Below are 12,075 nucleotides of genomic sequence, written 5' to 3'. Positions count from 1 at the left end.
ACGATACATACTACTGCTCAAATTTGCTAAAGTATGGGCAATTTGCTTGACTCAACAAGCATAGTCTTATATATAGTAGGATTAAACAATCAACTAAATGTCCACAGACTTGATATGAAAACCAAACTTTTATTCAAGAGTGTCCACAAAATTATAATTAAGCTATGAGCTCAAATAAGTTACATGCTACCTTGATTTGATCCTGCTGTAATTACATGATTTGCGTCTGTGTGACTGATTCGAATATTCTGTAAATTGCGCATCAGTTCATTTTGTATATATTTTTTTCTGTTATTGTGTTTTGAAGAAAGCGGCTCTCAATATAAGTTTTATCTTTTTTGTGCTCCTTTTCAATTTTGTAAACATTCAATGGAACGAGCTTTATGAAATCCGAGAAAAAGAAATAACATGATTGAAATGAATAAAAAGAAAGAAAGAAAGGAGGCCAGTTCCTGGAGAGGTGGTGCGTGTGATTTTAATTTTATGGCTCTTTGTCTTGTTTTATGGTGTGTTGCGCTTTGATCATTGTAATGTTTGTGATGGTTTTGCAGTAAAGCTGATATAATTCATACTGGTCCATAATAGAGTTACAACGAATAACGTTTTACATTGCTTGTGCTTTGCTGAAATTATCTAAAGAACCATGCTCTATGATTTTTTTTTTTTTAAATCAAACGTTTTAAAATGTTAGACTGTAAAATGCTCTCTGCTGCCCCCCAATGGAGATCTGTCTAACTAGTTTGGATCCACTGAGGACCATCTAAAACAGAGGCAGCTCCTGGTCCGTCCACGGGGGGCGCTGTGGTGCCGCTGCGACACCAGCGTCATGATTCTGCCGTCTGCGCTGTCTGTGATGTTCACAGTCAAATCGTAATGGCGACTGCTGGAATTGCTGACTCGGGATCAACAGCCCCGACAGGTATCTGTCACAATAACCTTCCTCTTTTATCGCCTCGAGAACGAGCTCTTAACGAGCTCGGCGGAGCGTTTCGCGGTGCTGGAAGCGCCGCGGTGCGGTGTGTGTGTGTGGCTTTATCCTGCCCCGGTTAGCCCGTTAGCCAGCTAGCATCGAAGTGTCCAACCTAACAAATGAACCGGGCGATGGGGAGCCGGTTTGTGGCTCTCTACCTAATCAGCCTTATCGGTGAGAGATTAAACGCGCGAGATTAAGGTTCGGATGGAACACCTTTGTTTTTATAATTGAATCATAATCTCGTCTCGATAAGATATCCATGTGAGTAATTATCGTGACCACGTTGGCTGAACTATGTGTTTTGTTATCAAGCCGGCAGCTCCGTTAACGTTCCTCGGTGTTTACGCGATATGGGAACAACTGGAGTCAGCAGCCCGAAGGATGAAGCTTAACATAGTGGTACTTTTGAGTAGCAAATGAATGAGACGTGTCTCATGGGCGCTTTGTCAAATAGACCTCGATGTAAGTTAAACGACAGATCCCCTAAAGCCCCCCTCCCCTTGCCTTCCTCAGCCGTTATACCCCTCCTCTTCCTCGGGCTGTTTCTCTACACATTTACGGTAAAGACAGAGAGCAATTTGACTTTTGCAGGCTATTGCAGAAGAGGTGGCGAGATGTCAAAACCAAGCACCGATCTCACTTTATTCCTTTAAAGAGACCCTCGGGTTTGTCATGCTTATCTAGTTAGATACCAGACTTCATTCATAAGCCTGATGTCCTTGTCCAGCTGACAAAAGTCTTCGTTCTCACAAGTTTCAGATCCTTGCATGCTGAATCATTTCTAAACGGGTCTCACTGTGGTTCCCACACAGATACAGGCTGGAGGCTGACAGCTCATGTGCTTTTCTGAAATTTCTCATTTTGTTGAGGATGGACCAGATGATTGGGATGATGCATCTCCTTAAACCATTTAGTTGTGCGTCACCTATTAGCTTCCAGGCTGAAGAGTTGGTCTTCCCCCAGCAACCATCCAGTCTGAATCAGTGAATTAAATATAGTGGTATTAAAATCTTCTGGTGGCTCCCACATGGCTGCCATCCAGAAACGATATAAGAAACCGTATCCAGTCAGATGTTTGAGTGACAGTAATATATGGTGGTTTTTGTACTGACTCTCACTGGCCTTGTTTCCTAATCGGGCTTAGAACCAGTATATTTATGGACTCTTAAGAGAGTGTGGATGTCCCATATTATTTCCTTGATCAAGCTGCAGGATACATGTAAGCAGGTCTGGCAGGGACATGTTTAGTATACAGAGAGGAACAGATGGTTTGCCTATTGTCGCAAAGTCTGCGGCAGCCAAGCTAAAGTCATTGTGAAGTAATTGGGTTAGTCTGATTACCAGCCAAGATCTCTCTCATAAAGTGTGCTATCAACTAGTTCCACCAGGACCTGGGAGAAAATTGTCAATTTATGAAACTACAACCACATTTGTTTTTGTTTATTTGTTTTTTGTTTTTTTTGTCAGTTGTCAGTTTTCCAAAGTAGTCTGTTGAATATTTGTTCAATTGTTCCATCATGTCCCAGAGACCTAGGTGTCAAATTTGAGAATATAGCCGAGAGTAGATTACTCAGCCTTATATGTCGTAGGATATTTGGGTAGAAATCAGATTAGGTGATTAAAACAATTCTAAACTAATATTTAATGTAATAAAAAGACATATTTTAAAATGACATAGGTTCTAAATGTGATAAAGATAAATAACAATAAAAAAAAAACTATTCACAAGTATGATAGTTATGGATTTTTCACCCATTTATACAAAGACCCAACCACTTTACTTCCACTTTAAAGTAGTGGCTTCCAACGAGCACAGCACTAATAATACTTTTTGTTGCTGGTGGATTCCAACATCCGCTAATAATAACATTTTTCAATGTGAAAGAACAGGGGGGATTCCTCAACCTGACCCTCCTTTGACTAATACCTTCCATCCCGTGTACGCCTATATGGCATGAAAAAAAGTAACTTATATTTGAGAAAATTTGGACTCAGAAAAGGCCTTCTGGTGAGATTTCTCACTGGAGTAATTAGTTTTTCAACTTATAGGCAGTCATAGCTCAGAGATGTTCAGTGTTGCTCATTTACTAGGTTAAGCCAGTTAGGCTGACTGTGTCCTGCTCCACAGATATAAGGACACAGTTCTGGAGGAGAGCTTTACAGCGAGGTACGCGCATGTTGTGCGTGTGTGTGTACAGAAACTGCATGACTAGTAATGATAGTGTGTTGTTTTACATAATGAGAGGAAATGTGGGCAGAGTAATGCTCATTGTTTCCTTCCTGATGGATTGAAGTGCGTCCTGTTAATGCTGAAGTGATGCATGGCGTTCAGTGACTGTGCCTCATTATTATTACTTCCACATTTCTTGGACTGGAAACGTCTTTTTAATATGATAACCTGGTTTGTATTTTTTATTTATTTATCACGTAGCATCATTGCTCCAGGTTTATAACCTGTTCAGCCCTTCATTCTTTTTGTATATATTGACCTGTTGTACTGCGGCATTGGAGTAGATGTTGCCATTGGTTACAGGCTAGAGGTGATTCGCAGAGTGGGCGAGGTAGCAAGTTTCTACAGCAAAGTTTATGTAAGGCCCTAAAAAATCATGTTGACTCTTTCTTGTGAAAAGTCAGTCGTGGAATTTCTTTTATCTTCGGTTATTTAGCACACGTTTAGGGGTCTTTTCTCTATGTCAGCATCCGTGTGTGTACGCTACTTAATCGATCACTATGCTTAAATGCCTTGAAAAGTTATAGGAAAACACAAAGAAGTGCGCTGTGATAGAAAAAGCCTAAAATTGTGCCGATTTACTCAAAAAGAGGTGAGGATGTTGACACACATCCTCAGGGAGCAGATTAATGTGGAGCAGCCAGCTCGGGGGAGAAGTAGTTCCAGTTCATGTCGAGCTGGTGTGTCGGCTGCAGCAGTCGGTAACCGTGGCCGCATTTAGGACTGGACTCATCACTGGTCTTATAGTCATCAGCCAGCGCTGGAAATATCCCCGCTAATTAATCAACCATGTGCTTCATAAATAGTCATTAACAAATTTTTCCAATGCAAACTCCCCAACATTATTTCAAGCCTTAACTTCACACTGACTGCATGGATTGATATTCAGAGAGGACCAGCCTGTTACTTATGGCTGTAAACTATATGTAACGAGACATCTGAGTAATTATCTGTTTTATGATGTGAATTAAATTTGTTTTTCTGTCTTAGGCACCAGCAGCATTCGTAAAATGGCACCTGCAGAGGTAAGGACACGAGGAGTTGCCTCGAAAACGCACTGCATTATGCATATCCTTATGTTCTGTGAATGTTGTTGGAGTCAGCTCTCGAAGAGGGAAGGGGAGCGGGTTTACAGAGTTCATTTCTGCGTTTGTATTGGCACCAACAGCTCAAGACATCTGTAAACAAAGGTTTATTGTAATGGTGAGAGCCTACGTGTTGCTCCGCACGTGATAACAGGTGGATGAGCGCCTGGAAAAACATAAATCACTGTTTTTGTGTTATAAATCTTTGCGTGCCAACTCTGTAAACTGTATTTAAAGTTAATAGTTTTTTACAACAGCAGGGTTGTGTTTTGTCATTCATATAAAGGATATTTATTGGCAAGATGGTACATTTGTTCAGTAGTATCGCCATACTAAAAAAGGTGTGAAAAATTCAAATGTACTAAATAATATAAAACTCAAAAAGTGAAATACACATGCATAGATACTGGTCACATATCACACTCACATCTCATTCATTGCTTCTCCTTCCTTGTCCCCTCAACCTAGTTTTGCTGGTATTTCAGTGGCTTGAAAGCTCAGTTGATTTCAGCGAGTTAACAGAATACAGTAGTCATATGAGGATCTTAAGGAAAATCCATTCAGGCTGAAAGCAACACACTGTATAGCCTGTTCCTTTTCTTCATTGTTTGCATGCACACATATTCTACAGTATTTATTTATTTCTTTTTCCGTTTCTCTCACTCCTCAGATGCCTGGCTCTTCAGGCACAACTCAAAGCATGAAGAAAACCATTGGACACCGGGGTGTTGAGACCACCACAGGAGAGACCACTTACAAGAAGGTTAGGGCAGGCCTGGGGTCGGGGACACCCGTGCTTTGTTGACACTCTTTAGCACTCAGCAACAGTGGTGCCAGGTGGGAAAAGTATAGTGTGCAGGCCCAAATGTTTGGTGTTTACGTTCTAAAATTAGTCTGGAAGTTCCTCTTGCTAGACGCCCAAGAATAGTGAGCGAAGCAGCATAAGTCACAGGGGTGAAATGCTGTTTGTTCCCGGCCTTACTTGCTTTTTTCTCTCTCCCTCCCTCTCCCTGACCTCTCCAGACCACATCATCTGCCCTAAAGGGTGCAATCCAACTGGGTATCGCCCACACAGTTGGCAGCTTAAGTCAAAAGGCAGAGAGGGACGTTCTCATGCAGGACTTTGTGGTGGTCGAAAGTATCTTCTTTCCCAGGTCTGCACTGCAAGAAACATTTAAAGAACACAGAATTTTTATGTCTGAATATACCAGTACTTATCCTTTCCATATCTCTCTTTCCCACATGTCTTTCCAGTGAAGGCAGTAACTTGACTCCTGCTCATCACTACAGTGACTTTCGCTTTAAAACCTATGCTCCTATTGCCTTTCGGTACTTCAGAGAACTGTTTGGTATCCGACCAGACGACTACCTGGTTAGTATTTACACCACATATATTCTCTTTACATTGGATTTGTGTTTATGTACTATGCAATGCAAAATCATATAAATCCATTCAGATTTCCCCTTTTTTTTTTTTTTTTTTTTTTGTCTGGTTGAGTCAGTCCTCAAATGTAATCCGATCTCCATCTGAGACACAAGTACAAACATTTGAATTATTAGTATGCAAAAAATCTTATACATGTTTGTTGAACAGTTATGAGTTGTCGTTGCTGCTGGAAAACGTTATATGAGCCCTTCGGTTAATGAAAGGCCAAAATAGATTCAGGAGTTAACAAACAGTTTCCAGCAGGTTAGACTTAATTTCCATTTTTCAGAATCACAGCAGGTTTCATGGTTGTGTTCAATGAAGACGTTGTTTATGAAGGTTGTTTGTGTCGTGTTATAGTAAGCACATAGTGTTTGCTTATACTAGTGGCTTAGATGATAACAAACCACATTTTATGATGAGTTGGTTTAGAAAAGGAAACGCTTCATACAGTTTTTTGCCACCGTATATGAGATGTTTTTAGCCGAGCTGCTTTCAGAGAAGAAAAAAACAATGAACAAAGCTGCAATGCTTTTTCTATCATTTGACTGATTTTACCGCTCTGACTTTTGAGCACACAGCTTCTGTAATCTTTCTTAAAATGTTTTGTTTGCACCATTTACACATTCCTTGGCACATTGGGTATGAATTTATGCCATCAAAGTCTGATTGGGAAGCTGTAGTCCAAGTACTTTTTTCATATTATTAATTTGTCCATTCTGTATTTTAAGAGAGCAATAAGAATTGTAGTCAGAGGTACCAATGTTTAATATTTGGATCAGATGCTAATGCTGACTCATCTCTGTCTCTCTGAAGTATTCTCTCTGTAACGAACCACTGATCGAGTTGTCAAACCCCGGAGCCAGTGGATCCCTTTTCTATGTCTCCAGTGATGATGAGTTTATCATCAAGACTGTTCAACATAAGGAGGCAGAATTCCTTCAGAAACTCCTGCCTGGATATTTCATGGTGAGTCGAAACAGAGTGGAGACTGTAAATGTGTGCAGAAATGGGATGAGCTTGTGCCGTAGAGGGTTTGAACAAATGTAAACTTTTTTCCATTTCCGCCGATTACATTGTTTGTTCTTTCCTTCTGCCTTTCAGAATATAAACCAAAACAAGCGCACCTTGCTGCCCAAGTTCTATGGACTTTATTGTGTTCAGGCAGGGGGCAAGAATATCCGTATTGTAGTGATGAACAATCTTCTGCCTCGCATCATCCCCATGCACCTCAAATACGACCTGAAAGGCTCCACCTATAAGAGGCGAGTCTCCCCGAAGGAGAGAGAGAAGGCTGTTCCCACTTACAAAGACCTGGATTTCATCCAGGACCTGCCTGATGGCCTGCTGCTCGAAGCGGACAACTACAATGCCCTGTGCAAGACAATACAGAGGGACTGCTTGGTGAGTCACAGCGAAGCCTTTGTTCTATATAGAATTAGGGATTTCTATTGAAGTGTCATGCTCTAAATAAATGAACTCAAAAGTCCCAACGACACTCAAAATAGTGCACAGCACAATGCATCATCGTTATAGCCCCCACATGAAAAATATCAGAAACAGATGGGTTTTGTCTTTCTCAACATTGACCTCTTTATCACTGCCCCACAAAATCTATATTTAGAAATGTGAAAAAGACATTGAAGGGTTTTATTGCCAGAAAAATATTTAGATTAGTTTTATTACTGACAGTTCTTTCTAAGTAATCTAGTGAAAACATGATTTCTTATAGAAGTTGCTATAATTTGGTTTCCTCCTCGTCGGTGTTGTGAGACTGTGCTCTTAGTTTCATATTGCCCACCCCCACCAGTGCTGGCAGCTGTGGGTTCATCCACGATCAGTTGTTGGAGAAATGACTCACTAGTGCATGACACTGAAAAGCAATACTTTGTTTACTTTGAGAAATGATGCCATTTAAAATGCAAGGAAGAGACTGGTGATAATCACTGCGATTCAAAGGCAATAGCAGCAAGTGAATGCTAGCCCCCCAAAATACAGTATAAACTTAATATTAAATAATGAGTCACTCCTTTGAGTTTTTCAGCTCCATTATTGTACTTTCCATATGTTGTACAGCTGCTGCAGAGTTTTAAGATCATGGATTACAGTCTGTTGATGGGCATTCACAACATGGACCAGGCCAGTCGAGAGCGTGAGCGTTGTTTGGGCAATCCCGGGGACAGTGCAGGGTCAGAGGGAGCGGTGACTCCAGACCAGCGCCGGCCACAAGCCCAAAAAAGCCTGTACTGCACAGCCATGGAGTCCATCCAGGGGGAGGCTCGTGGGAAGGGAGCTTTGGATTCAGAGGACCAGTGAGTTTAACCACCAGCATACCTGTGCTCCACTCTGTTGTGGAGCTGTCACTGTGAGAGTAAAGTTAAATTACACAATGTGCTGTTTCTCTGACCTTTCAGTATGGGCGGTATTCCAGGTCGAAATACTAAAGGAGAAAGACTCCTGATCTACATTGGTATCATAGACATTCTCCAGTCCTACAGGTACGAATGCCAGTGATGTCAAATGAGTTGTTTGTGTACATTTTGTCCTTTTAAATCCATTTATGTTCCAGCGAATATTTATTTTTTGACATATCATTTAGATTTATTAAGAAGTTGGAGCACTCCTGGAAAGCTTTGGTCCATGATGGGGTAAGCCTCTTACTAAATGTTCTATGGATAATAGACATGACAAATTATGTTAATATGCAGTCTCCAAATTGAATAATTCACCACATAGTTGTTTACAAATGAATGGGAGCAAATAAAACTTGGTGTATTCGTTGGATGTGTTTTCTTATTGGCTCCAGTGACTGCCAAGTTGTAACAGTGCTGATGCTGTTTTTCTATTTTAGGACACAGTTTCAGTTCACAGACCTGGCTTCTATGCAGACCGTTTTCAGCAGTTCATGTGCAGCACAGTGTTCAAGAAAATTCCATGTAAGTGTGCATTGATTCCCCCTTCTTTTATTTTTTAAACGTACTTAAGTTGACCACGGCTGTGAAAAGTCCTGACCTCCGTCTTGATGATCCCTGCATGTGTGTTTTCTTCAGTGAAACCGTCACCTTCGAAGAAGAGTCGTGGAGGAGGTCAGGGGGGACTCAGGAGGGCTCCCACACTGGGGGCTCCTACTCCACTCTCCCAGGCAACTCACAGCCATTTCAAAAGCACAGAATCAGAGACTGACAGCGGTAAGAACTGACGCAGCACAAGTTGTCTCATCACACTATCTATGGTTTACCGTCTCTGTCCTCTGACTGGATACAGTCAAACGGAACATTTTCAGTCATTTCTGCCATTACTATTAACTTTCTCAGGTGTGCAGCTGGGCAGACCAGATCTGGTTCCCAGGACGCCACCACTGGTAGACAACCCTGCTGACTGTGAGGCCAACCTGTCCACCTCGTCACTAGGAAGCACAGGAGTCGCCTCTGCTTCTCCTCCTCTGCGGTACCGACTTAGGTTTCTCTGTCTCACCTGCACTGTCTTTGTTTTTTTACAACCTGGCACTGGCCAAACCGTGGGCATCAGCATTGTGTAGAATGCATGAGTGTTCATTACCTATAAAATGGAAGAATCACACCTCACAGCAAGCTGCCAGAGCAGCAGATATCCACCATCCAGGGGTGGTGGACCTCCCTCTCCTATTCTGTGATAACTTCTGTGTTGTTTTTTTGTTTGTTTTTTTTACTGTGATTTTCTGTGTGCGTACAGTTCGGTAGGAGTGGAAGTTCATAAGTCAGCAACGTATGACCAGGGGGCTTCCCACGGGTAAACAAGGCTCTGATTATTTGGTTAAATTGATCTGTGTGCTTGTTCCTCATTAATGGTCCTTTCTCTGTGCCAGCTTGGAGGCAGAGGGGGCTCTCGATAATTCTGGCAACTTGCCTGGAAATGAAGATGCCATTTCTCTCTCTGACATCATCCCGGAGACAAACATCTGTTTTGTAAGTTTGTTCAGTGACTAAAGACGAGCTCTTCCAGTGCACCAAAAGCCCACCACTCACAATGTGGATGGATGTGGTATTGATATGACACCACTGTGATGATTAAAAGATTGGGCTGCTGTGCTGTTCCTCTAAAAAGAGGTTGCACTCTTTATAAACGCTGCAAGAACTTTTCTGTTTTCCTGTTTTGAATATATACAATGTGAGTCTTGAATGAACAGAAATTTTTCGCACAGAGGAGTTGCAATGTTTTTTCCACAAAGCAATTAGCAGAGATTCGTTTGGAGGATTGTCATTGATTTATTTTTTATTTTTTTCCACAGTAAAAAAAGAATGGAAGAAAAAAAAGAGAGAAACTGTGCCATCTATAGACGAGACGTTTTTGGACAAGGTGATGTGGGCAAAAGTAACAACACAGTGAGTGACGGTCAGACCTACACTGCAGACTCTCCGATGCACCTCTACAGTTTTCTTGCCTCTACAGTACGTAACGAGGCCGCGGGGTAAGCAGCAAGCTGCAGGAGAGGTTACAATCGCAAAGCAAGGGTTGATGGGAAGAGCAAGAAGAAGATGGTTTATGGTAGGCTTTCAGCTTTCCCACCCATCAACACAGTCACTGTGTGTGTGCATAGTCGTCCACACCTGGCCCAAAGTCTGATCGTCTTTAATATACACCCAGAAGAAGCGTCAGCTTCTATTAGCTTTGGCAGCATCACTTTGACTAAAAGATAAAAGATTTCCCTCCCGTCGGTCTACTGTGATGACACAGTGCATTAAAAAAACAAATAGTTGTATATTGTAAAAAATCGTGCTTGTCTCACCAGTGGATGGTGAAGGCAAATTGTCCCTGAGGAGTTGGTCATCCTGACGACTTTTTCACAGCATGAAGAGATGTGACTGTCACGCAGGGATGCACACCCACATACACACCAAAAGAATTCTGAGCACATGAAGAGCATAGCTTATCTTGGAAGAGGAGTTTTTTTCTTTCTTTCTGCGTGTTCACACGTTTAAAGTGGGTTCACATTTCCTTGACTCGCACTCCGGTGTTTCCGTTAATGCACATACATTTACCCTCGGCACTCCTCACCAGCAGGCGCACTCAGAGCCATCGATAGACACCGTGCGAATTGCTGCATTTCTCCTCACTGAGTGCGGATTTACACTAAACATTTGAAAAAGCTGAGGGATGGCCTGAACCAGACCTGTACGGTAATTTTTCTTTTTTAAGTTATTAATCTGAAAATGGCAGTGGTGCCACTTAGATCTCCCAATTGCTGAATGTACATTTTAGTGTTTTAATTGCATACGATGTGTCTTATTAATATGGCAGACCACATTTATACAACCCCGAGAATCTCCTCCTTCTGATGTGGCCATGTGTGCTGGAGTGCAGTGCCACAATCTGCTACCAGTAAATGCTGTCACAGGAATGGTATTGATTTAATGGAATAGTCATGATTTGAAGTTAGTCTGCTGTCTGTCATGTCTGTGCCTTTACATATTTGTACTGATCCCTAACTGACATTTGTACAAGTTACTGTTCTATTCACAAATAGAAACCTGCCTTATCACTACAGCTGAAGTCATCAAACTGCCATTTGTATGTCTGGACCAACCACACAGTCGTCTGGGTTTAGAACTATTTCAGATTTGAATGCAGACACGAGAATCTTTTCTTTTTTCTTGCCTTGGTTACATTTATGCTGAGCTCCTCATTTTAACACTCCCGGTGCCGGACAGTAACGACGTCTGTCTCTTAGAATTAATTTCTGCTGGTTACAGAAATGACACCTGCCCCCGTTCACTGTTGGACCAATGTTACTAACCACATGTATAAGCTTTTTTTGGGGGGTCTTACTCGGCTTTAATGCAGCTGTTCATTTAAAAAAGAAAAAAGAAAAAAAAGCTTTGTTTTCACAAAAGATTTTGTTTATTTTATTGTTTAGGGCACTAAACAAGCCACTGAGGTGGACGGTAGATAGTTTTACCCCTCTGATAAATATTTATGATACAGAAATTTGAATTACTACCACGTGTCTGTAGCAAAGGTCAAGTTGTCATTTCATGTTAGGAATTCCGTTTGAGTTCTTAAGCACATGTGAATTATGCAGCAGGGAGGGAGAGAGAGGGGAATGTGAGCTGTAAGTACAGAAAGAAGAAGAAAAAAAAGTACTCCTACTTTATCAATGCACAGATGAGGATTAAGGACTTTTGTATTATAAACAAGTCATGGCGCCAAAGAGAAGAGAAGAGCAGAGTAGACAGGTGACGGGTTCCTGCGAATGCTCAGGAATCGGTGAAGTTAACATGATAGTGACACTCCTGGAGGTGCGACTCCTGCATGGACTGATGTGTTCTGTATGGTAATAACACTGGGTTGATCTGTGTTTTTTTTTTTTTTTTTTAAAGATTTA

At 41.6% G+C, this 12,075-nt stretch overlaps 1 protein-coding gene across 2 annotated transcripts; it reads left to right on the top strand.

Annotated features, from left to right (window-relative positions):
• Window positions 1-791: 791 nt before the first annotated feature.
• On the top strand, window positions 792-11,812 carry LOC308114598 (phosphatidylinositol 4-phosphate 5-kinase type-1 alpha-like). Of its 2 annotated transcripts, XM_080471624.1 has the most exons (17): window positions 850-919; window positions 3,102-3,140; window positions 4,194-4,228; window positions 4,959-5,051; window positions 5,312-5,442; window positions 5,543-5,660; window positions 6,531-6,683; window positions 6,819-7,118; window positions 7,791-8,026; window positions 8,129-8,212; window positions 8,314-8,362; window positions 8,566-8,650; window positions 8,765-8,902; window positions 9,029-9,161; window positions 9,426-9,482; window positions 9,559-9,658; window positions 9,982-11,812. In XM_080471624.1, exons 1-17 carry the CDS (start codon window positions 874-876, stop codon window positions 9,982-9,984), a joined length of 1,800 nt encoding a protein of 599 aa, XP_080327750.1. In that variant the 5' UTR covers window positions 850-873; the 3' UTR covers window positions 9,985-11,812. The 2 variants fall into 2 exon arrangements, with proteins under 2 accessions (XP_080327751.1, XP_080327750.1); XM_080471625.1 differs by lacking the exon at window positions 3,102-3,140 and having other exon boundaries at window positions 792-919.
• Window positions 11,813-12,075: the final 263 nt, after the last annotated feature.

Source organism: Lipophrys pholis (assembly GCF_963383615.2).
Source record: "Lipophrys pholis genome assembly, chromosome: 9".
Taxonomy (NCBI): domain Eukaryota; kingdom Metazoa; phylum Chordata; class Actinopteri; order Blenniiformes; family Blenniidae; genus Lipophrys; species Lipophrys pholis.
Note: the sequence above shows the minus strand (reverse complement) of the source record. Positions and strands in the feature narration are given on the sequence as shown.